The following is a 27,220-nucleotide window of genomic DNA, read 5'->3' as shown; positions in this document are numbered from 1 at the left end:
AGTGTGATTTATATATTATAAACTGGCATAAACTATTTTTGTGAAAAATTTTAGTGTATCTGTGTGAAAGTATAAATACAGTGGTGCTTGAAAGTTTGTGAACCCTTTAGAATTTTCTATATTTTTGCATAAATATGACCTAAAACAACATCAGATTTTCACACAAGTCCTAAAAGTAGATAAAGAGAACCCAGTTAAACAAACGAGACAAAAATATTATACTTGGTCATTTATTTATTGAGGAAAATGATCCAATATTACATATCTGTGAGTGGCAAAAGTATGTGAACCTTTGCTTTCAGTATCTGGTGTGGCCCCCTTGTGCAGCAATAACTGCAACTAAACGTTTCCGGTAACTGTTGATCAGTCCTGCACACCTGCTTGGAGGAAATTTAGCCCATTCCTCCATACAGAACAGCTTCAACTCTGGGATGTTGGTGGGCTTCCTCACATGAACTGCTCATTTCAGGTCCATTTCGATTGGATTAAGGTCAGGACTTTGACTTGGCCATTCCAAAACATTAACTATATTCTTCTTTAACCATTCTTTGGTAGAACGACTTGTGTGCTTAGGGTCGTTGTCTTGCTGCATGACCCACCTTCTCTTGAGATTCAGTTCATGGACAGATGTCCTGATATTTTCCTTTAGAATTCGCTGGTATAATTCAGCTTTCATTGTTCCATCAATGATGGCAAGCCATCCTGGCCCAGATGCAGCAAAACAGGTCCAAACCATGATACTACCACCAGCATGTTTCACAGATGGGATAAGGTTCTTACGCTGGAATACAGTGTTTTCCTTTCTCCAAACATAACGCTTCTCATTTAAACCAAAAAGTTCTATTTTGGTCTCATCCGTCCACAAAACATTTTTCCAATAACCTTCTGGCTTGTCTATGTGATCTTTAGCAAATTGCAGACGAGCGGCAATGTTCTTTTTGTAGAGCGGTGGCTTTCTCCTTGCAACCCTGCCATGCACACCATTGTTGTTCTGTGTTCTGCTGTTGGTGGACTCATGAACATTAGCATTAGCCAATGTGAGAGAGGCCTTCAGTTGCTTAAAAGTTACCCTGGGGTCCTTTGTGACCTCGCCGAGTATTACATGCCTTGCTCTTGGAGTGATCTTTGTTGGTCGACCACTCCTGGGGAGGGTAACAATGGTCTTGAATTTCCTCCACTTGTACACAATCTGCCTGACTGTGGATTGGTGGACTCCAAACTCTTTAGAGATGGTTTTGTAACCTTTTCCAGTCTGATGAGCATCAACAACGCTTTTTCTGAGGTCCTCAGAAATCTCCTTTGTTCGGTCCATGATACACTTCCACAAACATGTGTTGTGAAGATCAGACTTTGATAGATCCCTTTTTTTTAAATAAAACAGGGTGCCCACTCACACCTGATTGTCATCCCATTGATTGAAAACACCTGACCCTAATTTCACCTTCAAATTAACTGCTAATCCTAGAGGTTCACTACTTTTGCCACTCACAGATATGTAATATTGGATAATTTTCCTCAATAAATAAATGACCAAGTGTAATATTTTTATCTCATTTGTTTAACTGGGTTCTCTTTATCTATTTTTAAGACTTGTGTGAAAATTTGATGATTTTTTAGGTCATATTTATGCAAAAATATAGAAAATTCTAAAGGGTTCACAAACTTTCAAGCACCACTGTACAATTAACAAGAAGCAGCAGCCATATTTCAGAACTAATTAGTTAATGCGGAACAGCTTATGCCTATTGAACAACTCCACAACAAAGTTATTGAAAAGTACCAGTCAGTGGATGGATGCGAGAAATTTTTGAAGTCACTGAATATCTCTGAGAGTACAATGAAGTCAGTGTTTGAAACAATTAAAAATTGAAAAGAATATGGCACAGCTGTAAATCTACCCGAGCAAGCCATGTTGAAAAACTTCTAAGTGTTTTAACTTTAAAAGTATCCTGTAAAGAGGCCTTTTTTTCAGTTGATGTCCTTCAGATGTGGCCTTATGTTTATTAGTGGCAGTGCTTTTTATGTACACCCCCAAATCAGAAAAAAGTTGGGACAGTATGTTGAAATTGAAATTTAAACCAAAAACAGTGATTTATGTATATTCTTTGACCTGTATTGCACTCAAAACAATACAGCAGCACATTATTTGATGTTTTACCTCATGAATTTTATTGTTTTTAGTGTGCTTGCTGCACAAAGCAGTGTTTTGTGCTGCTTTGTGCAGCAAGCACACTATTGTTCTTAAGTTTCATTCATTCATTCATTCATTCATTCCTGTACACCTGTTTTTTTGAGCCACTACTCCTCCTACAGCTTTTGAGATACCAACACCGTTCCAACTCAGAAACGTCCATCCTGAAGCGGTGTAGTGTGCTTTTATACAGCTTTTGGATCAACACACCTGTTCTCTCGTTCTTGTAATTTTTCTGTCATTTTTTTTTCCCATAGAGAATGAATAGGGCTCACGAATCGAATTGTCCTGCTCGGACACGCTTCATCACAGACGCACCAAACCTCATGTTATACCTCAGGCCAACTTCCCAGGCACCTATACACATTCAGTTCTGACCTGCACTAATTTTTTCCTTTCTTTTTGTGCCCCGCTTTTTCATCCATTCACTTCCGTTCATTTTTGGTCCCATTGAAAATGAATGGAGTTTCGGGAAAAAAGCTTTCACTCCGTCAAATTTTTGAATTGAGTGACCAAACTTCAAGAAACTTCACATGATGCCTCAGGGCAAGTCCCCGCACATATCCATCCCCTCATCTGAGACCTGCACTCATCTTTTCCTTGGTTTTCACACAGCCTTTTTTCCCTCCACAGACTTCCATTGATTTTTGGCCCCATTCAAATGAATGGAGTTTTGCTCAGTAACACTTCGCCACGTATCCACTGGTGTAGTGTGCTTGTATACAGCTTTTGGATCGATGCACCTGTTCTGTCGTTCTTGTCGTTTTGCTGTTATTTTTTCCCATAGAGAATGAATAGGGCTCACGAATCAAGTCGTCCTACTCAGACATGCTCCATCGGAGATGCACCAACCTTCATGTGATACTTCAGGCCAACTCCCCCGACACATTCATGCAATCAGGTCTGACCTGCACTCATCTTTTCCTTTCTTTTCCCTTCTTTTTTTCCTTCTGTTTTGCTACAGCTCAGCAAGCACACTTTACATTTTCTCTGCGGAAATGCAGGCTAGTTTTTTTTTTTTCTTCAAAATAAACACATCTCAATTTTGATTCTTGCAACATATTTCAAAAAAAGTTGGGATGGTAAAGCATTTACCACTTTGTAATGTTGCCATTCCTTCTCACAACACTTAAGATATTTAAGGACTGAAGACACCAAGTCCTGAAGCATTTTAGGTATTATTTTGTCCCATTCTTCCTGCAAGCAGGTCTTAAGGTGTGCAACAGTACAGGGGTCATCACTGTCATATTTTTCCATTTCAAAATTCACCACACATTCTCTACTGGGGACAGAGGGGACACACCCTCTTCTTCCGCAGCCATGCCTTTGTAATGTGTGTGCAGAATGTGGTTTTGCATTGTGTTGTTGAGATGTCCCTGGAAAAGCTGTTGTCTTGAAGGCAGCATATGTTACTCCAAAATCTCAATGTACTTTTTTGCATTAATACTTCATCACAGAAGTGTAAGTTACCTTTGCCAAGGGCATTGACACAACCCCATACCATGACACACACTGGCTTTTGGACTTGTTGCTGGTAACAGTCTGGATGGTCCATTTTGTCTTTGGTCTGGAGCACATGATGCCCATTCCTTCCAAAAAAGACCTGGAATACTGATCCATCTGACCACAATACACGTTTCCACTGTGTGATGGTCCATCCCAAATGCCTCCGAACCCAGAGAAGTTGACGGAATTTCTGGAAACAGTTAACATAAGGCTTTCTTTTTAACTGGGATTTGTGGATGTAACTCTGTATTGTAGAGCTTGACAAAGGTTTGCCAAAATAATCCCAAGCCCATGTTGTTATATCAGTGATAGAAGATTGATGGTTCTTGATGGAGTGCCGTCTGAGGGATTGGAGATCACGGGTGTTCAGCTTAGGCTTGCGCCCTTGCTCTTTACACACCAAAATTCCTCCAGATTCCTTGAAGTGTTTAATGATGATATACACTGTAGAGGGTGAAATATCTGAATCCCTTTGTATTTTCTCATGCATTTTTTGACAAGCTGCAGAGCCATGGCCTATCTTTTCTCCTCAAAAACTAGGCCTTTCCTGAATACTGGTTTTGCTAGCCCTTAATTGTCCCCGTCCCAACATTTTTTTGGAATGTGTTGCAGGCCTGAAACACAGGAATGGATGTATATTAACAAATGAAATTAAGTTGACCAGACAAAACATGAAATATATTGGGTTTATACTGTCTGCAATGAAATACATGTCAAAGTAAATTTGGACATCACTGCCTTCTTTTTTTTATTTTTTATTTGCATTTTCCATGCCGTCCCAACTTTTGTTTGATTTGGGGTTATAATTAATTGCTGTTCGTGTTTGCTCAGCTGAATTTTACAGTGATGCATATCCACTTGTCTAATCTGTCAGTTTCCTTACACCACATTACCAAACACAATTTTGTGCTTTGTGTTTTGTCTTATTTAATAAATTATGTCCAAAGAGACTAACTCTGATTTTACTGTTCAGATAATATTATGTTCTTTCTCATCTCATTATCTCTAGCCGCTTTATCTTGTTCTACAGGGTCGTAGGCAAGCTGGAGCCTATCCCAGCTGACTACAGGCGAAAGGCGGGGTACACCCTGGACAAGTCACCAGGTCATCACAGGGCTGACACGTAGACACCCATTCACACTCACACCTATGGTCAATTTAGAGTCACCTGTTAACCTAACCTGCATGTCTTTGGACTGTGGGGGAAACCAGAGCACCTGGAAGAAACCCACGCGGACACGGGGAGAACATGCAAACTCCGCACAGAAAGGCCCTCACCGGCCACGGGGCTCGAACCCGGATCTTCTTGCTGTGAGGCGACAGTGCTAACCACTACACCACTGTGCCGCCCTATGTTCTTTCTCATCTCATCTCATTATCTCTAGCCGCTTTATCCTTCTACAGGGTCGCAGGCAAGCTGGAGCCTATCCCAGCTGACTATGGGCGAAAGGCGGGGTACACCCTGGACAAGTCGCCAGGTCATCACAGGGCTGACACATAGACACAGACAACCATTCACACTCACACCTACGGTCAATTTAGAGTCACCAGTTAACCTAACCTGCATGTCTTTGGACTGTGGGGGAAACCGGAGCACCCGGAGGAAACCCACGCGGACAACATGCAAACTCCACACAGAAAGGCCCTCGTCGGCCACAGGGCTCGAACCCAGGACCTTCTTGCTGTGAGGCGACAGCGCTAACCACTACACCACCGTGCCGCCCTATGTTCTTTCTATTAAATTATATTATTTGTTTGAAAAAGATGGACCATATGATGTTATAAATTTTATTTGAATGTATAAAATACATTTACAAATCAGCAACAGATCAGACCTGATTTGCTGTCTCAGTTCATATCTACTTTATGTGCAATAAAAGCAGTGCTTGAAGAGAAAAGGGAGTAGAGGACAAACGGAGCACGTTGGAAAAAAGTAGAAATGATGGAGTGATAAGATATTGAACAGGAGCAAAGATAATGGATACCAGGAGATATTTATGTCTGATACAGTGATAATGTTGGATTACAGATAGCTATATATTTGTGTTACATATGTTACGTAGCTACATTGTTAGGCTACATGACGTATGGAAATGGCTAACGAGATCACGGACACAACGAGAGGTTAACTTCTTGCAACATCTAAGGATGGGACGTTTAAATGTGCTTCTGGATTTCTATCTTTCTGTTCCCATATTTTCTGTGGTGTGTGTGTATGTATATGTGTGTGTATGTATATATGTGCATATTTATTAGAGATGAGCAAGTACAGCATTATCTGTATCCGTTAACCATATGAATTATCCGTATCCGTACTCGGAGTGGGCGGGGCCTAACCCGGAAGTGGGCGGGATTTAACCCGGGAGTGGGTCTGGTTGTCTTGAAATGGGCGGGGCTTTAACCAGTATGTTATTTTAAGCATGCAATTGATATGGGTTGATCAGAAATTGTTATACTTATTGCTGATTAGAAAACTATTTACAGGACAGCATCAGCATTGAGCTTCAGAATGGTTTTGATCACGATAGCAAACAAACTATTTACAGCACAAGTTTTGCAACAATGAATACAACATATGGGGTTGCAATTATGAAATTAAATGTAATGAACAAGAGTTTTCATACTCAACATAACTTTCTTTTTTTAACTTTTAATTTTTTTATGATCAGTGTGATTTTTTTTTTGGTTCTTTTTTATTTTTTTTATTTCCACACCAGGTGTGTGTGTAGCTTAATTTGTAATATTATTTATACCACTACTACCTAGAAAGTGTCAGACACTCAGTGCGTGAAGTAAAATAAAACTGGTTAGAGCCAACTGATGGTTTAAAAAAAAAAACTCTGATGACCGGCAGAGAGAGAGAGAGAGAGAGAGAGTGTAGCTTAATTTGTAATACTTATACCACTACTACCTTTATTTTTACATGAATTACAGCAAGAAAGTGTCAGACACTCAATGCGTGAAGTCAAAAAAACTGTTTTCAACCGACGGTTAAAAAAAGAAAAAAATTTTCCGATAGGCAGAGACACAACGCAAGTCGCTTTCTACCAAGCACCACATCTGAACGAACCCACGTTTACCAGAACTCTACTGGTTATAAGTAAGTACAAACTGAAATAAAAACAAACTTGAAGCTGAAAAACCCGAAACGTTAACGGAAAGAGACAGAGAGCTGTTCCCTGTGTGAGTGAGCAGAGCAGTGTGTGTAGGGGAGGGGCACTGTGACGCTGTGTGAGGATTTTCATTCAGTCCGAGCACAGATATTGACTCGTATTACTCGTATAATACTCGTACTCGGCAAAAGTGCTTTATCCGTACCGGATACTCGTTTCAGCCGAGTATCCGGCTCAACTCTAATATATATATATATATATATATATATATATATATATATATATATATATATATATAGTGTGTGTGTGTGTGTGATATATATATATATATATATTGGAGCACCTGCTCTTGTGGAAAATATCACAGTTGAGCCCTGCTAATGGATTATGTAAATACAGTCCATTAAAAATAGATATCTTACTTTATAACACCCTTTTACACTCACCTTTGTCTGCTGCAGTATGGAAAGTGTCAGGGTGAAAACTGAGGTAACATCCTTGGGTCATTAAAAAAAGGGCTAGGCATAACTGCCATTTCATCTTAAATCACACTGCAAAAAATAAATAAATAAAATTAGCATTCGAGTGTATAGTTAAAAGTTGTAAGCCTTGCATCATACTGTTCATAAGTTCTCTGCCTTACAATAACAAGGCAACAACACACATACACATAGGTAAACAATATACAGTGTCTTGCAAAAGTATTTGCCCCCCTTGGTGTTTGTCCTGTTTTGCTGCATTACAAGCTGGAATTAAAATTGATTTTTGGGGGGTTAGCACCATTTGATTTACACAACATGCCTACCACTTTAAAGGTGCAAATTGTTGTTTTATTGTGACACAAACAATAATTAAGATGAAAAAACAGAAATCTGGAGCGTGCATAGGTATTCACCCCTTTCATATGAAACCCCTAAATAAGAGCTGGTCCAACCAATTCACTTCATCTCATCTCATTATCTCTAGCCGCTTTATCCTTCTACAGGGTCGCAGGCAAGCTGGAGCCTATCCCAGCTGACTACGGGCGAAAGGCAGGGTACACCCTGGACAAGTCGCCAGGTCATCACAGGGCTGGCACATAGACAATCATTCACACTCACATTCACACCTACGGTCAATTCAGAGTCGTCAGTTAACCTAACCTGCATGTCTTTGGACTGTGGGGGAAACCGGAGCACCCAGAGGAAACCCACGCAGACACGGGGAGAACATGCAAACTCCACACAGAAAGGCCCTCGCCAGCCATGGGGCTTAAACCCGGACCTTCTTGCTGTGAGGCGACAGCGCTAACCACTACACCACCGTGCCGCCCCAATTCACGTCATAAGTCACATAATTAGTTAAGATCCACCTGTGTGCAATCAAAGTGTCACATGATCTGTCACATGATGTCTGGATAAATCAACCTGTTCTGGAAGGATCCTGACTCTGCAACACTACTGAGTAAGCAACATGAAAACCAAGGAGCACTCCAAACAGGTCAGAGACAAAGTTGTGGAGAAGTATAGATCGGGGTTGGGTTATAAAAACTATCCCAAACTTTGAATATCCCACGAAGACCATTAAATCCATTATAGCATAATGGAAAGAATATGGCACCACTACAAACCTGACAAGAGAAGGCTGCCCACCAAAACTCATAGACCAGGAAAGGAGGGCATTAATCAGAGATGCAACAAAGACACCAAAGATAACACTGAAGTAGCTGCAAAGAGCCACAGTGGAGATGGGAGTATCTGTCCATAGAACCACTTTAAGCTGTACACTCCACAGAGTGGGACTTTATGGAAGAATGGACAGAAAAAAAGCCATTGCTTCAAGAAAAAATAAGAAAACATGTTTGGAGTTTGCCCAACAGCATGTGGCAGAGTCCCCAAACATATTGAAGAAGATTCTCTGGTCAGATGAGACTAAAATTGAACTTTTTGGCCATCATGGAAAATGTCATGTGTGGTGCAAACCCATCACCCTGAGAACACCATTCCTACAGTGAAGCATGGTGGTGGCAGCATCATGCTGTGGGGATATTTTTCATCTGCAGGGACAGGAAAACTGATCAGGACTGAAGGAAAGATGGATGGCATTAAATACAGGGCAATTCTAGAGGAAAACTTGTTTGAGTCGGCCAGAGGTTTGAGACTGGGATGAAGGTTCACATTCCAGCAGGACAATGACCCTAAACATACTGCTAAAGCTACACTGGAGTGGTTAGGTTAATATGGGATGGCCTTGGGCTGAGGTGCCCTTGAGCGAGGCACTTAACTCCCAACTGCTCCCCAGGCGCTGTTAGCATGGCTGCCCACTGGTCTGGGTGTGTGTGTGTGTGTGTGTGTGTGTGTGTGTGTGCGCGTGCGTGCGTGCTCATTGCTCATGTGTGTGTGCATGTGTGTGTTCACTGCTTCAGATGGGTTAAATGCAGAGAGGAATTTCACAAGAGTGTGATGAATAAAGTTGTTGTTGTTGTTCTTCTTCTTCTGGAAACATTTAAATGTCTTGGAATGGCCTAGTCAAAGCCCAGACCTCAATCCAATTAAGAATCTGTGTCATAACTTGAAGATTGCTGGACATCAGCGCAACCCATCTAACTTGAAGGAGTTGGAGTAGTTTTGCCTTGAGGAATGGGCAAAAATCCCAGTGGCTAGATGTGCTAAGCTAATAGAGACATACCGTACCCCAAGAGACTTGCAGCTGTAATTGCAGCAAAAGGTGGCACTACAAGGTGGGATGAATACCTATGCACACTCCAGATTTCTTTGTTTTTTCATCTTAATTATTATTTGTGTCACAATAAAAAAAAAATTGCACCTTTTAAAGTTGTAGGCATGTTGTGTAAATCAAATTGTGTTAACCCTGCAAAAATCCATTTTAATTCCAGCGTGTAATGTGACAAAACAGAACAAACACCAAGGGGGATGAATACTTTTTCAAGACACTGTATACTGTCGTACACCTCTGATCTAGTATATCTACCAGCATCCTCTCTGGAGAAGGTATTGTCTTGGCTTTATACACAAAATGGTGACGTTATTGCTTCTTTAACAGTTAACATACAAAATCAGTGTAAGCCCTGGGTCTGCTCTTTTCATGCATGCTTTTGTGCCATTTGTCTCTGTTATTAGTTCCTTTGCTCAAATACAATCTAAGATTTGGATTCACAACCTTAAAAAATATTAAACCTTTTAAATGGAACAGGTTTGATTTTACTCACATTTGTTCATCAACTATTGATATTTGTGTAGTTTGTAGGTGGTAACAGCAGCACCAAATCACAAAAGCTGTACATTGGATTACTGTATAAATTAAATCAACAGCAGTTTTTGTCTGGTAATCAGAGCTGAAAAGGGGGAAACCCCTTGAAAAGGGAGATATCTGAATGATTTGTGGGGTGTGTACAACAAACATGCAAACCTAATTGTCAATCATAAAACGGTATATTTCAAATAAATTTGCACTTATTGTATTTAATTGTCCCTAGCTGCCTATTTAGGTTATGATAAATGACTTAATTCCTGGGTGGCACGGTGGTGTAGTGGTTAGCGCTATCGCCTCACAGCAAGAAGGTCCGGGTTCGAGCCCCGTGGCTGGCGGGGGCCTTTTTGCATGTTCTCCCCGTGTCCACGTGGGTTTCCTCCAGGTGCTCCGGTTTCCCCCACAGTCCAAAGACATGCAGGTTAGGTTAACTGGTGACTCTAAATTGACCGTAGGTGTGAGTGTGAATGGTTGTCTGTGTCTATGTGTCAGCCCTGTGAAGAACTGGCGACTTGTCCAGGATGTACCCCGCCATTCACCCGTAGTCAGCTGGGATAGGCTCCAGCTTGCCTACGACCCTGTAGAACAGGATAAAGCGGCTAGAGATAATGAGATGAGATGAGACTTAATTCCTGGTAATTTAGTGACTAATTATATCTTGTCTGTGGAGAGGAATGGGTCAGCTGTGGAGGTTTGATCACACACACTGACACTGTATTACTTATCAGGTACATAATGTGTATTAAGTATTGTCAGTTGGATCAGGGACTTTTTGACAGAGAGATGGCAGATGGTCAGAGTGGGTAGCATTATATCTCAAACAACCACAGTACAGGATCACTACAAGGGTGTGTACTGAGCCCATTACTGTTTACACTCCTGACGCATGACCGTTCCGCTAATTTCAGCACCAACTGCATCATAAAGTTTGCCGACGACACCACAGTTTTTGGCCTCATCACCAATAATGATGAGTCGGCCTACAGAAAAGAGGTGGAGCAGCTGACAGCCTGTGCACAAAACACAGTCCTGCCCTCATCATGAATCAGACCAAGAAGATGATAATTGACTTCAGGAGGACTGATCACCGGCATTATCTCCCATTGAGCATCAGCGGTTCCAAGCTGGAGAGAGTTCACAGCACCAAGTTCCGGGGGATCCATCTGATGGATGAGCTAACCTCCAAGGACAGCACCACTGCTGGCCTGTTAGGGTGGGACGGTATCCATCCCGCTCAGGGACAATCCAGAGCCAAGGCCAGGAAGCAGACGAACAGGCTAAACTGACTGTCTGCTAGCTGCACAGTCGTCACTCAGGGTCCACTACATCGAGACTGTGTCTGTTCCCCGAGCTCAACAAAAAAGTAGAAATATTCAGAGAGTTTGTTCCAGTAACCTAATCAATATAAAATTAGATCATACTGACTGTACAGCCGCTGCCAGCACCTTTGATCTAAAGGTGGGGCTATTAAATATTAGATCTCTTACATCTAAAGTGCTAATGGTTAATGAACTCATTACTGATCAGGAGTTTAATGTACTTTGTTTAACTGAAACATGGATTAAGCCAAATGAATATATAGCATTAAATGAAGCTAGTCCTCCTGGATACGGTTATACGGTATACATCAGCCTCATCTAACTGGTAGAGGAGGCAGTGTCACGGTTATTTGTAATGATTATCTAGGTGTAACACACAAACCTGGTTATAAATTTAATACATTTGAAGTTCTTCATACTCATATAATGTATGTAGCCTCGAAAAATAGGTCTACCCAGTTAATTCCGTTACTTATTATTTACAGGCCCCCGGGGCCATATTCTGAGTTTCCTTCTGAATTTGCAGATTTTATCTCAGATCTGGTTATTTCCTTGGACAAAGCTTTAGTTGTCGGAGATTTTAATATTCACTTCGATAACCTGGAAGACCCTTTGAAAACAGCATTTGTGTCCATTTTAGATTCAGTAGGGATTAAGCAGAATGTCATAGGACCGACCCATAATGGTGGTCACACTCTCGATCTAATACTAACATTCAGGTTAAACGTAGAAAATATAGTCATACTTCCACAGTCTGAAGTTCTAGGATCATTATTTCATCTCATTCAGAATATGTCTGAGTAATAATATATGCACCTCGCCACACTACTGTATTAAATGTACATTCATGTCAACTACTGCACAGAGCTTTATAAATTATCTCCCAGAGTTATCAACTTTGACTGGGTCACTGTCAGCCCCTGCAGAATTTGATCAGGCAACTGAATGCTTAGAGTCAACGTTCCACCATACTTTAGATAATGTAGCTCCTCTTAAATGGAAAATGGTCAGAGACAAAAAATTAGCACCCTGGTATAATGATGACACTCGCACTTTAAAACAGACCACTCGAAAATTAGAGCGTAAATGGCATCAAACAAAATTGGTAGTGTTCAAATTAGCATGGAAGGAGAGCTTCCTGAAGTATAGAAAAGCTCTTAGTGCTGCTAGATCAACATATCTCTCCTCCCTAATAGAAGATAACAAAAATAATCCTAGATTCCTATTGAATACTGTAGCAAAATTCACCAGGAATAAGTCCACTATAGACACATGCACACCTGTAGTATGTAGTAGCAACGACTTCATGAATTTTTTTAATGACAAAATTGAGAATATCTGACAAAAAATTCAAACTACTAATTTAAGGTCAGACAATTTAACTGACCCTGTAGTTAACAATATAACTGTATCAGATCAGCAATTAGAATGTTTTACTCCCCTTAGAGAAACTGAATTACTTTCATTAATCTCGGCATCAAAAGCCTCAACTTGTGTACTCGATCCCTTACCTACACGTCTATTCAAACAGATAATACCTGAAGTAATTGAACCGCTTCTAAAAATAATAAATTCTTCTCTTACAATTGCCTATGTACCCAAATCCTTTAAACAAGCAGTTATCAAACCCTTGATTAAAAAGCCTGACCTTGATCCCTGTCAGCTGTCCAATTATCGGCCAATATCAAACCTCCTCTTTATCTCCAAGATCCTTGAAAAAGCTGTGGCACAGCAGTTATGCTTATACGTATTTACGTAGGAATAACATCCATGAAATGTATCAGTCAGGATTTAGACCTCATCATAGCACAGAGACAGCTCTGGTTAAAGTAGTAAATGACCTACTGTTGGCGTCTGATCAGGGTTGTGTCTTGCTGCTTGTGTTGCTTGACCTTAGTGCAGCATTTGATACCATTGATCATTCCATTCTTCTGGATAGACTAGAAAATGTTGTGGGAGTTAAGGGAACGGCCCTCTCCTGGCTCAGCTCTTATTGAACTGATCGCTGTCAGTATGTTGATGTAAATGGTGATTTTTCTAGACATACTGAGGTAAAGTTTGGTGTTCCACAGGGTTTTGTCTTGGGTCCACTGCTTTTTTCTTTATATATGTTACCTCTGGGTGATATTATCCCTAAACATTGTATTAGTTTCCACTGTTATTGTCATGGTCCTACCTGTGGGCTTCTCTCTTCAGTTCTCCCTAGCCTCAGTGTCAGATCGTCTGCAACTCTCAGCCTGATTACCTGCTCTGTGTTCCTACTACTCTGACTCCTGAAATCATTCTGCTCCGTTTGACTCTGTCTGCTCTCCAGTCCCAGTATCCTGATCTGCCTTCTGTCCCGTTGACTCTGCCTCTTGCCCCTTCGCCTGATCTCCAGCTCACTCAGCCCTGCTGCTAGCCTGCCTCTCCATCTACCTGGTTTTGCTCTCTAACTCCTGCCTGCTGAGGGACTGCTCACTGGGAGACTGCCTGAAACCCAAGTTCTATCAGCCTACAGCCACAGCTCTCTGACTGCGCCAGATCCTGTTGGATCTCAGAAGCTAAGTAGGGTCGGGCCTGATCAGCCCTTGAATGGGAGACCTTAGATGTCACCTCCAGTCATCTCTGCCGCTCAGTTCTCCTGCCACTGGACTTCACCCACACACATTCTCCCAACTCCCTTTTCCCCTATTATTAATAAACTGTGGTTTTGAGCGCATTTGATCTCCTCTCCTGTCTGTTCCGTGACAGTTATGCTGATGACACACAGTTGTATGTTTCTGCAAAACCTGATGAGAGACACCAGCTTAATAGAATTGAGGAATGTGTGAAGGACATTAGACACTGGATGCTTATTAACTTCCTTCTGCTTAACTCTGACAAGACTGAAGTACTTGTACTAGGACCACATGCAGCTAGAAGTAAGTTTTCTGATTACACAGTAACTCTGGATGGTCTTTTTCTTCACGTGCAGCAGTAAAAGACCTCGGAGTGATTATTGACCCCAGTCTTTCATTCGAAACTCACATTGATAACATCACCCGGATAGCTTTCTTTCATCTCAGAAATATTGCAGATAAGAAATTCAATGTCACTACATGACACGGAAAAACTAGTTCATGCTTTCGTTACCTCCAGGTTGGATTATTGCAATGCCTTACTGTCTGGATGTTCTAATAAGTGCATAAACAAGCTCCAGTTAGTTCAAAATGCAGCAGCAAGAGTCCTTACTAGAACTAGAAAATATGACCACATCACCCCTGTCTTATCCACACTACATGGGCTCCCAATCAAATTTTGTATTTATTATAAAATACTACTATTGACCTTTAAAGCACTGAATGGTCTCGCACCACAGTACCTGAGTGAACTTCTGGTCCTCTATGACCCACCACGCCTACTTAGATCAAAAGGTGCAGGCTATCTGCTGGTACCTCGTATAGTGAAGGCTACATCAGGGGGCAGAGCCTTTTCTTACAAAGCCCCACAGTTATGGAACAGCCTTCCAAGTAATGTTCGGGAATCAGACACAGTCTCAGTGTTTAAGTCTAAGCTGAAAACATATCTGTTTAGTCAAGCCTTTTGTTAATGGTGTTTATGAGGTAAAGGTGTAGATCTGGAGGGTCCTCAGACATAGTGTTTTGGTAAACTGGGATGTATGGATGCTGTCAGTCCCCACTCGCTTGCTCACTCGAGTTTGTTGACGGTGTAGTGGCTGGCTGCTTTATGTCCCTGGGCTCCCTCATGCCTGTGTTACCTTCTGGCTCTCCCCTTTTAGTTATGCTGTCATAGTTAGTTGCCGGAGTCCCTGCTTGTACTCAGTGCAATATGTATACTATTCCTACTTATTCAGGTGACATTGGGCATACCTAACAACCTGTTTTCTCTTCTCCCCCCCCCAAAAAAAAAAATCGGTCCCTCTGAGTTACATGTCGGTCCTGGGATCGAGATGCTGACCTCTTCTGCTCCTCGGACCTGCCTGATCCATCCTGGTGCCCTGTGTCTGGTTGGAGTCTCATTGCATCGCTCCTGTGGAGGACAGCCCCATGTGGACAGTTGAAAGTCACACCTGAAGGACGTTCTGGACATTTACAGTAATGCTTTTATGGCTGAGGACTACAGTTGACTTGCTAACTTTAGGACTGCAGTTGTCATGAACAGTTTTGCACTCAAGTTTCCATCAATGAAGAGTTTATAACATCACGAAACTGACTTCATGTTATAGTCATGTTGTCTGTTATCGCCCAAATGAGGATGGGTTCCCTTTTAAGTCTGGTTCCTCTTGAGGTTTCTTCATGTCATCTGAGGGAGTTTTTTCCTTGCCACCGTCGCCACAGGCTTGCTCATTGGGGATAGATTAGGGATAAAATTAGCTCATGTTTTAAGTCGTTCAAATTCTGTAAAGCTGCTTTGCAACAATGTTTATTGTTAAAAGCGCTATACAAATACACTTGACGTGACTTGACTGTCATCAAGAGGACCCAACAGTGTCTTCACTCCCTCTGCAGGCTAAAGAGGGTGGACCTTCCCATTCCGGCCATGACCATGTTTTACAGAGGCACCATTGAGAGCATTCTCACCTACTGCATCTCTTCCTGGTTTGGCAATAGCACAGCAGAGGAGACACAAACTCAACAGGCTCGTGAGAACTGCTGAAAAAAATCATGGGTGCCTTACTGCCACATCTGCAGGACATCTACACGGAGCGCTGCGTGCGGAGGGCAAACCGCATCATAAAGGATCCCACTCACCCCTCTCATGGCATGTTCACACTCATGCAGTCCAGAAAAAGATACAGAAGTATCAGATCAAGGACTACTCAACTGTTAAATAGTTTATTTCCCACAGCAATCAGACTACTAAATCAGAGAACGTGAACTGCATACAAGAGGCTGTTCCTCTAAAAACAAATATTTTATTAAACCACTTTTTTATTCTATTTTAGTATCTAGTTTATCTATTAGGGCGGCACGGTGGCATAGTGGTTAGCGCTGTCGCCTCACAGCAAGAAGGTCCGGGTTCGAGCCCCGTGGCCGGCGAGGGCCTTTCTGTGCAGAGTTTGCATGTTCTCCCCGTGTCCGCGTGGGTTTCCTCCGGGTGCTCCGGTTTCCCCCACAGTCCAAAGACATGCAGGTTAGGTTAACTGGTGACTCTAAATTGACCGTAGGTGTGAATGTGAGTGTGAATGGTTGTCTGTGTCTATGTGTCAGCCCTGTGATGACCTGGCGACTTGTCCAGGGTGTACCCTGCCTTTCGCCCGTAGTCAGCTGGGATAGGCTCCAGCTTGCCTGCAACTCTGTAGAAGGATAAAGCGGCTAGAGATAATGAGATGAGATGAGTTTATCTATTAGTGCTCTTATTAACTTTTTAAATTTTATTTCATAAAATCTACTGTAGTTTATTTATTTCGTGCTCTTATTTATTAACTTAATATTTTTACAGGCTTTATAGACTAATGGATGTGTGAAACACAATTTCATTTTTATGTGCAGCATAAAAATGACAATAAAGGAAATCTGAATCTGAGGTAAGGAGTAAAACATGCAAAGATGCTTTATTTAAAAAAAAATCCATGATTGATTGTGATGTGGCCAAATGCTAAGCTGTATATAAAATTATTCAGGAGACCCGGAGACTATGACGCCACTCATCTTTTGTAGACGGGACAAAAAAGACCTGCTTGTCAAGGGTGAATTAATGATCTGTCTGACAGAATCTGTGCTAATCCTGCATGCAGTTGTTCTAAATGTTCACAGGCAAATTTATTAACACAGCCACTTATATCACAACTCCTAAAGGATCATGTTTATTACTCATCCCTCCTCATGAATCACTGCAGATATTGTTTATTGTCTCTCTTGGAAGAGAGGCAATTAGCTGTACATCATGAAAAGCAAGAAGAGACAGGTTGAGCATTATGCCATCAGAATCAAGGATTTCTACTTTTGATCTGTGAGATACTTCAGCAGCAATAGAAACAACATTAATGACATCCCTGATTTTATGTGGGGTGGCACAGTGGTGTAGTGGTTAGCACTGTTGCCTCACAGCAAGAAGGTTCTGGGTTCGAGCCCAGTGGGCGATGGGGGCCTTTCTTTTCCCCGTGTCTGTGTGGGTTTCCTCCAGGTGCTCTGGTTTCCCCCACAGTCCAAAGACATGCAGGTTAGGCTAATTGGTGGCTCTAAAATTGACCATAGGTGTGAATGTGAGTGTGAATGATTTGTCTCTATGTGTCAGCCCTGCGATGGCCTGGTGACTTGTCCAGGGTGTATCCCGCCTCTCACCCATAGTCAGCTGGGATAGGCTCCAGCTTGCCCGCAACCCTGCACAGGATAAGCGGTTATGGATAATGGATGGATGGATGATTTTATGGGATCAATGAAGTGGGAGCAAAAAAATAAAGAAAAAACATTGAATTAGAAGGTTTGTGCAAGCTTTTGACGGGTATTATATACACTCACTGGATACTTTAATAGGAACACCTGCTCATTCATGGAATCAGTGAATCAAGTGGCAACAGCACAATTTGCATCAAATCATACTGATACAGATAAAGAGCTTCACTTAATGTTCACATCAACCATCAGAATGCTGAAGAAATGTGATCTCTGATTGACTGTGGTGGCATGGTTGTTGGTGCCAGATGGACTGATTTAAGTATTTCAGAAACTGCTGAGTTTCTGAGATTTTCATGCACAACAGTCTCTAGAGTTTACACAGAATTTTGCAGAAACAAAAACATCTAGTAAGTGGCAGTTCTGTGGGTGTCTGGTTCATGTAAGAAATCAGAAGAGAATGGCCAGATTGGTTTGAACTAACAGGAAGGCAGTGATATATATTTAGGCACTGCTTAAAAGCAGAGCTCCTGATGAGTGTATGAGCAAAATATTTGCAAGGGCACAAAATCAACCTGAATAATAATATTTAAATAATGTTGGCTGGCATTGAGTGGTATATCAGATATATTCTATTCAGCTAGCATGATATTGAATGAGTTGAAGACGAGTAACTGAATGGAATATATCTGATATACCATGAAAAAAAAGCCAACCAATATTATTATTATTATTATACATACACATTCTCTTCATATCAGCATTCTCAAAGGCCAACCCTAGCTTAACTGCAAGTCGGCGCTGTCAGCACAGCAGTGAAGTCACCTTCCAGCTGGTGTAGCGTTCATCAGTAGTGTTATGCTGTGTTCACACTTATACCGGTACGAAAGTGGTATAACTGTATCAATACAAAGTATACCGGTACAGTTTAGTGCATCTGTCCACACTAGCGAGAAATGTTTGCGGTTTTCTTTCATGGAAGTTGAAATGCACGTGTGCAAAATGTTTCCGTGGTTACCGAGTAACTTCCTTCCGAGAATATGGTGGATGAAACAACGTGTGTGTGCTTTTTGTTGTCAGTGTACAGTCTGTATTTCTGGTGGTCATTTATTCAGTCAAATCGTATAAAATGCGCGAGGCAGTTGAGAAAGAAACAAATGAATCTCCGTTCTTCACTATTTTATTCAGCGAAGACATTGATTGAGGTGTGTGACTTTGCGCATGCGCATCATATTTGTATCGATACAGAGCCGCTTCATCTGTCCACACTACGCGAAGCGCTACAGTACCGGTACGAAACCCATACATTTGTGGGTTTCGTACCGATACAGTTATACCACTACAGTACCGGTATAGTTGCTAGTGTGGACAGGTGTTGCGGTACGAAAGTAGTTTCGTATCGGTACAAAATCCCTAGTGTGGACAGGGTATTAGAGAATGCTACAGTAATAAAGCAGTCAAGCCAGTGCTATCCAGAGCAAGTAGTACAGGCTAACACCTGAGAAACTAAGATTTCTGTCTCCAGACTCTTCTTCTACGCATGCTCGCCACAGTATTTTTCACTCAGACTTAAGTATTCATTTCCCTATGTAATTTATTTAGTTACTTTTAAAATCAACATTGACAGCTACACACAACGGAGCTACCTGGCAGCCTGCCGTTAATCCCTTGCAAAATCCTTTGCCCTGTTGCTTTTTTGCTGTTTCTAGCTAAGGTTTGGCTAAGCTGAAGTCCCAGCTCTAATAGTAATGGTTCACCACTTCTTGCAAATATGGGTGAAGAATATCCAATGAAGTTTTGGTAGCCTTTCAGGTGTTTAACGCGTCTTCAGTTTTCAGTTTATTTATTTAGTGCTTAATTATAGCATAGCTAATCATAGCACTGGATTAGCCTTGTCTTCTCTCTTACCCAGTAAACAAAGAAATGGTTCTGCGCATGCGCAGCAGAAAACTTTCTCATTGGATATTCGCATCAGCTCTGACGTGTGACATCATGTCTTGACAACATGCAATATCATAAACCATATTCAGCGCTCATTCTCCATTGGGTAGAGTGGCGTAATACACGGAGGATAAGCGATATGATAATATTGCATGTAGAGTTGAGCCGGATACTCGGCTGAAACGAGTATCCGGTACAGATAAAGCACTTTTGCCGAGTACGAGTATTATACGAGTAATACGAGTCAATATCTGTGCTCGGACTGAATGAAAATCCTCACACAGCGTCACAGTGCCCCTCCCCTACACACACCGCTCTGCTCACTCACACAGAGAACAGCTCTCTGTCTCTTTCCGTTAACGTTTCGGGTTTCTTCAGCTTCAAGTTTGTTTTTATTTCAGTTTGTACTTACTTATAACCAGTAGAGTTCTGGTAAACGTGGGTTCGTTCAGACGTGGTGCTCGGTAGAAAGCGACTTGTGTTGCGTCTCTGCCTGTCGGAGATTTTTTGCTTTTTTTAACCGTCGGTTAAAAACATTTTTTTTGACTTCACGCATTGAGTGTCTGACACTTTCTTGCTGTAATTCATGTAAAAATAAAGGTAGTAGTGGTATAAGTATTACAAATTAAGCTACACTCTCTCTCTCTCTCTCTCTCTCTCTCTCTGCCGGTCATCGGAGGGTTTTTTTTTTTTAAACCATCAGTTGGCTCTAACCAGTTTTATTTTACTTCACGCACTGAGTATCCGACACTTTCTAGGTAGTAATGGTATAAATAATATTACAAATTAAGCTACACACACACTCACACCTGGTGTGGAAATAAAAAAAATAAAAAAGAACCAAAAAAAAAATCACACTGATCATAAAAAAATTAAAAGTTAAAAAAAGAAAGTTATGTTGAGTATGAAAACTCTTGTTCATTACATTTCATTTCATAATTGCAACCCCATGTGTTGTATTCATTGTTGCAAAACTTGTTCTGTAAATAGTTCGTTTGCTATCGTGATCAAAACCGTTGATCTGAAGCTCAATGCTGATGCTGTCCTGTAAATAGTTTTCTAATCAGCAATAAATATAACAATTTCTGATCAACCCATATTAATTGTATGCTTAAAATAACATACTGGTTAAAGCCCCGCCCGTTTCAAGACAACCAGACCCACTTCCGGATTAAATTCCGCCCACTTCCGGGTTAGGCCCCGCCCACTCCGAGTACAGATACGGATACAGATAATTCATATGGTTAACAGATACAGATAATGCTGTACTCGCTCATCCCTAATTGCATGCTATCGAACCAAATTAATGAAACCCGTTAGAAGGAAATAGAATACATGTTTTTATTCCATTGAAAAAAATGTCCTGTATGTATAATAATATAGCATATGAACCACTGAATTGTGTTGTGTAGTGTATTTCCCCTTCAGTAAACTGCTGCATTGTCTTGTGACAGTGATACCAATAATGAAATGCGCATCACAGTTACGAATACATATTTATTAATTTATTTGACACCGCATGCTGTGTGCCAGAAACGACACCACAACATTTATTATGGTGCGACTCTGCTGGGTGTCTGGTGGACAGCAGTGAACCAGCACTTTCACGTTATATCATTGCTATAGAGTTAACGAATATTATCAGACATGAGAACCAATCAACATTGATCCGTGGTAGTTTTAGATTATCTAAAACTCAGATGCTCATAATTGTCATTGAACTATACAACAGTTGTTTACACGAGTGTGTAGACTATGAAATCATTCAGGTAAAAAAGCATACAATGCAAAGATGTGTTGCCTGCGATAGAAAAAAACCCCCACTTTTTTTTCATCAATATTTTCCGTAAAAAGCATTAGTAAATAATCCCACATTATTTTTTGAAAAGCAAATTAAAAATAAGCGCTGGATAAAAACCCATCTATCTTATGTAAATAAAGATACAAATTCCATTGTCCAGTCAAAAAAGCCATCAAAAATCAGGTTGATGCATTATCAAATTCTCTTAAGTATGGAGCTCTGCTCTGCTAGTCATTCAAATAACCACTCTTTACAACCATGGTGAGCAGAAAAGCATCTCCGTATACACAACATGCTGAACCTTGAGGCTACAACAGCAGATGACCACATGAGTTTCCACTCCTGTCAGCAAAAAAGAAGAATCTGAGGCTATAGTGTGTACAGTCTCACCCAGATTGGACAGCTGAAGATTGGAAAAAGATCAGGTAATGTTCAAACCCTGTCTGTTGTTAATCAATATTTAATCAGTTAACCTCAGATTGCAGTTATTGTCCAGCAGGAGTGAAAGCCAATGCTGTGTTCTGCCCTTGTAGTCCATGCACCTCATGGTTCAACGTGTTGTGCTATCTGAGATGCTTTCCTGCTCACTGTATCCACATTACACTGTTGGCACATGATTGGCTGATTGGGTAATTACATCAATGGGCATATAATATATGGATGTTTCTATTAACATGGCCAAATTTATGTGGACATCTGACATACCCACACAATTGTCTAGACTTTATTTCTTTGCTGTATTGTTAAGATTTCCCTTCACTGGAACTAAGAGAATTTACACAGCAAGCAAAACGTAGGCATTAGCAAAATCTAAGTGAATATGTGTTTGCCCTTTTACACTGCCTCCATTTCATGATTTGAGAATACAACAGTAAGCTCATGCCCCACAAAAACTGCTGAGGTGACCAAAGTGACAATTCAGCCATGAAGCAACAGAACTGAAAGAAATGTGTGACTGTCAGTAACTTTGGAGTTGTTTTTTTAATCTAAAATAGCCTGCACATTGTGATTAGTTACACATTTATTTACAAGTAGTTAGGTCTGTTACGCCCTTTATCTTTACGTAGGCTACATTGAGTGAGAATCAGACATGTTTAGCATGTCTTTTTTGTTGACCGCTAACTTGCTAGGTACTGCAACGTGACTACACCTTCATAGTTGAACCTGTCAGCTCATTACAAATAGATAAGTTGCAGGATACATCCAAAAAGGATTCAAGAAATGTTTCCTTATCTGTATCAATAGCCAAAGTGACATAATCACCAAGGTAACAGGGAATTAATGGTTACGAAATATTAACTGGAAGCAAAATGGAAACCTGAAAAGACATATTGGGGAGGCCTGTGCCACAGACATTTCAAGAGCAGCAAATAAGCCATAAACCTACTTACATAATTTCATAATAATATTTTATTTCACTTTTCCATCATAACTTCATGGCATAAATAATGACATGGGAAAGAAATCAGTGTCACAAAGAAGCAAGTCTCTAATGGTTGTCAGTGTTTTAATGTGACAAAATAGGAGGCAGGATTTTTGTGTGGATTTCTATTTTGTCTCACTTGCATGCTAAAAAATAGAACTGAAGCATAAAAAATGCTCCTGCCACATTTTTATGGACGTAATACATGCTTAAAGCGCCACCAGTCTAAACCACTGCATTGATTCCAATGGAATTCTATCTGACGGACATCAGACCGACTGCTGAAAAATGCCTCACAAAGGGCTCTGGTGTAAATTAGCCATAAGGGGCCCAAACATGTTCTAGCATGACAATGCCCCGGTGCACAAAGCAAGGTCCATAAAGACATGGTCCATAAGTGTGATCTGGAAGAAATTTGAGTGGCTGCACTGGGGCCAATATGTTGGAAACCAGAGTGCTGGAAGTCTGTAAATACTGTATGTATATGAGCTGCTTGAGTTTTTGTATGGGCCTGTGAGCGTGGATATAATTATGCGTGTGCAGTTATAGAAAACCTTCGTTGTTACTCCTTTGGTTAAGTTCCCAGCAGGTTTTAATATCTGGAAAGAAAGTAAAGTAAAGACACCCCACCCCACCCACCCGTGTTTGTGTAGATGGAGCATATTATCATGTCACAGGTGTCACAGAATTACATGGAAGCAGCAGATCCGTGTGGGTGGCAGGGGTCGTCAAGAAAGAACAGAAATATAGTCTATGAATGTGTGTTTCTGTGGGTCCTTCTCAATCGCTTTCATTTTGCTCAGATGAATAAATATCTCTTTTTTTCCTTTGGTTCCTCAGCTCTCCATTCTCTCCTCTTCTGTCTGTTTGGGCCCCTTATGGCTAATTTACACCAGAGCCCTTTGTGAGGCATTTTTCAGCAGTCGGTCTGATGTCCGTCAGATAGAATTCCATTGGAAGACTCTTTTTGAGTCTTGTCCCGCTATTTCCTCCTTCTACTTCTCTTTCCACTTTTTCCTCTCATCCTCTGACTGCTCAGATCCTCTCTTCCTGTCCCATTTTCTCTCATCTCCTCTCCTCCCCTTCTTTCCTCCTAATTCCACTTTTTTCTCCTCTACTCTGTATTCCTATCCCCCTCCATCATCTCTCATTCATACTTTCACACTTTTCTTTCCTTTCACTTTACTCCTCTTTTTCTTCCTCTCCCCAGTTCTTTCCTTCTCTCTCTTCTTCTGTCTGCATCTTTTGTCCCCTGATTTAATTGTTTATTTCACTCCCATTCATCTTTATCTCACTCTCTTCTGTCCACATATTACATCTCCTTTCATCCTATTTTTTCTTCTGTCTTCTCCTCTTTCCTCTGCTCCCATCTTTCTTCTTCTGTTCGCTTCTCATCTTCTTTCCTCCTTTCCTCTCCTCTTTCTTGCCTTAAAAATTCTCCTGTCTTCACTTTTCATCTTTCTCTTTCCATCCTCTCCATTTTCCTGTATGCCTTTTTACTCTTCCATCCCCATCTTCTCTTTCTTCTCCTTCTTTCTTTTTGTCTTCTAATTTTCTTGCTTCTTACCCATTATTCTTTCCTGTCCTGTCTCCTCTTCTCTCCTCCCCTCTTCTGTCTCCTTTCCTGATCTCCAAGCAAAGGTTTAAGCTCTGCAACCTGTATCATCCAGTTTACCTGACACAGAGCTGCGCGCACACACACACACACACACGCAAACGCTTACATTAATTTTTTTAATGTACATAAAAATGTTACCTTAGTCCTGATGTGTGTCTTCACTCAAAGCTGTGTGTGTATGCCTCGATGTGTGAAAAATACTCCACTGATGTTCACATCACTGTTGCATTCTCTCCCATCACCTTGTCTGTGTGCCTTTCTATCCACAGCTCCTAACTGCTCGTGTGTGTGTGTGTGTGTCAGGTGTTCAAGCAGCAGGCAACAGCTAGTGTGTGTGCGCTGGGCCAGCGTTTGCACGAACAAGAAAAGGACTTTGCAGGCAAAGCAGCAAGTTTCCAGCAGGAGATCCAACACCTGCAGGCTCAGCTCCGCAACCGACAAGAACAACTCAGTGGAGCTCTGCAGCAAAAGAGGTGACTGTGCGGCGCTTCTCTCTTTCTCTCTCTCTCTCTCTCTGTGTGAATGGTACGATGCCGCAAGGATGAGATGAGAGTGGGGACTCACAGAAGCAGCAGTCACTGCAGAGCAAATAACAGACCAACTGAGAAAGAGGGATTTGGAGGGGGGTGGAGAAAGAGAGAGTAGGAAGGAGGGTAAAGTGACACATCTGCAGGTTGTCCCTGGATTTCTCTGTCAGACTTGTCTCTGTATGTCTGTCTATCTGTGTGTTTCTCTCTTCCTTTCCTTTTTTTTTTACTGTTGGCATCTCAGCACTATTGTCCTTTGTGTGTCTTTGTTGCTTTTTTGTTACATTTTCTATTATTGCTGCTGTTGTTCATGTTGGTTTTGGTTAGGGTGACCAGATTTCCCTAGTCTGAAAACGGGACACTTTTGCGCGCGACCATGCTCATGCTCACACACCTTTTTTTTACGTAAACGTGACACTCAGAGAGGTGCTCTTATCATTTTGTTGAAGCTCACATTTATCAACATCTCACATGAAATAAAACAAACAGGCATTTTGTTATCTAGTAGCATAGTGGTATACAGATCAGTTAAATTATGGTCAGACAACAGATTTTGTAATGGCTGAGAATAGGCGAGGCTATGTCCATAGGCCAAATTTAAACTGATTTATTTCACCTGTTTGTGAGAACACCAAGAAGAATGCATATGCACATGTAGGCTATATCTCTAAAATTGTATGCACTATAGCATGAACTTAAAAAGTAGATATGTGACCTCAACATAGCCTAGGTCAGAATCAACCTTACTAACCATTCCCCACAACTGAATGAATAAAGCAAGAAGATGTGTACAAAAGTGAACACTTTTAATGGAAGGTGCAACAAGCTGTTCAACACAGCAATATGGCCAAACTGTCAGAATGGTATGTTAAACAGAAACAAAAAAGAGACAAGTGATTTGAGAATATATACTACGGAAGCCGAGAGAGGCCCTCCATATAATCCTTTTTTTTATTCACCTTGTTATTCCGAGATAACGACATAATTAATTCAGGATCTCGAGAAAACAACACAACTAATTCGAGATCTCGAGAAAACAAAACAATTATTTCATGATCTCGAGTAAACAGCTGAGAAATGGTTCATTCAGGTGCGCCAAGAGACTTGTGATATGCTGACTTTAGGGCTATTTCTCATTCTGTATAGACGTAACTTTGGTCATTAGAATGTCTGGAATAATCGATCACCTAATAAGGCAATATTTTGATCAGGGGTTGACACAGGGAGAGATTGCATTAAGTCTTTTAATAAGGGATAATTTCAAAATTAGTCCGCGGCACCTCTGCAGAAGACTGGCCCGGCTTCGTCTCTACCGACAGAGATACAGTGATCCAGCTGAGATCATGAAATAATTGTTTTGTTTTCTCGAGATCTCGAAATAACGGTTTTGTTTTCTCGAGATCTCGAATTAGTTGTGTTATTTTCTCGAGATCCTGAATTAATTATGTCGTTATCTCGGGATAACAAGGTGAATAGAAAAAGATTATATGAAGGGCCTCTCTCAGCAGTAAAGGAGGAGAGGGGCAACAGCCCGAGGAAAGCCCCCACAGGAGCGCACAGCATTTGCAGCATAGGCTACCCAACTCAGTACAAGAACAAAGCACTTACAGTGTGTGCAGTAGGCTTCGTGCGCATTGTTCTGCACCTCTCGGAGGAAGGGGTAGGTGCCCTGTAAATCTTTGGAAAAGGTACATTTTCTTTTCGGCATAATTGCTGCGGCATTACTGCTGCTAGCTGCTAGACAAAGAACATACGCGCCAGTTAATGTTTATTTTATTGTTGCATGGCAACCCGTTCTGTTGTCTGGAATAATGTGGCTAAATAAACACCCATGCCACAGGGCCAGGGGGCAGTAACCAGGAAAGTCTGCGATTCCTGTCAATTCATCAAAATAGTAAATGCAGACATTTCTCCGCTAATGATTCCCACGCTGCGCAGTCGCAAATGTCGCGAGTGGTGAAAACCGGGACATATCCGTGTCCCGACAGACTTTTGTCGGGACTTGGGACACACAACCCCAAATCGGGACTGTCCCAGTAAAACCGGGATGTCTGGTCACCCTAGTTTTGGTTGGCTTAATTACTTTTCTCTAAAATTTTGTTTTTTAGTGTATCATAATCCTTTGCGATCTCACACACATCTAAAGATAGAGTACAAATTCCCTGAGCTGCCAAAATGTATGGTTTAGTCGTAAGGTTTACGGTTTTTGCTATGG

General features: G+C 41.3%; 1 protein-coding gene across 3 annotated transcripts in view; it reads left to right on the top strand.

Annotated features, from left to right (window-relative positions):
• cep89 (centrosomal protein 89) overlaps positions 1-27,220 on the top strand; it is a 452,909-nt gene that overhangs the window by 346,865 nt on the left and 78,824 nt on the right. For all 3 annotated transcript variants that reach the window (XR_009651712.1, XM_060911315.1, XM_060911314.1), the window contains one exon: positions 24,782-24,951. Coding sequence is in view for 2 of the 3 variants with exons in the window: in XM_060911315.1 (XP_060767298.1) it covers positions 24,782-24,951 (170 nt within the window). In the remaining variant the exon portion in view is untranslated. The remainder of the gene's footprint in view (positions 1-24,781; positions 24,952-27,220) is intronic.

This window comes from Neoarius graeffei, chromosome 27 (assembly GCF_027579695.1).
Source record: "Neoarius graeffei isolate fNeoGra1 chromosome 27, fNeoGra1.pri, whole genome shotgun sequence".
Lineage (NCBI taxonomy): Eukaryota > Metazoa > Chordata > Actinopteri > Siluriformes > Ariidae > Neoarius > Neoarius graeffei.
The sequence above is the reverse complement of the archived record's forward strand: the minus strand, read 5'-3'. Positions and strand labels throughout refer to the sequence as shown.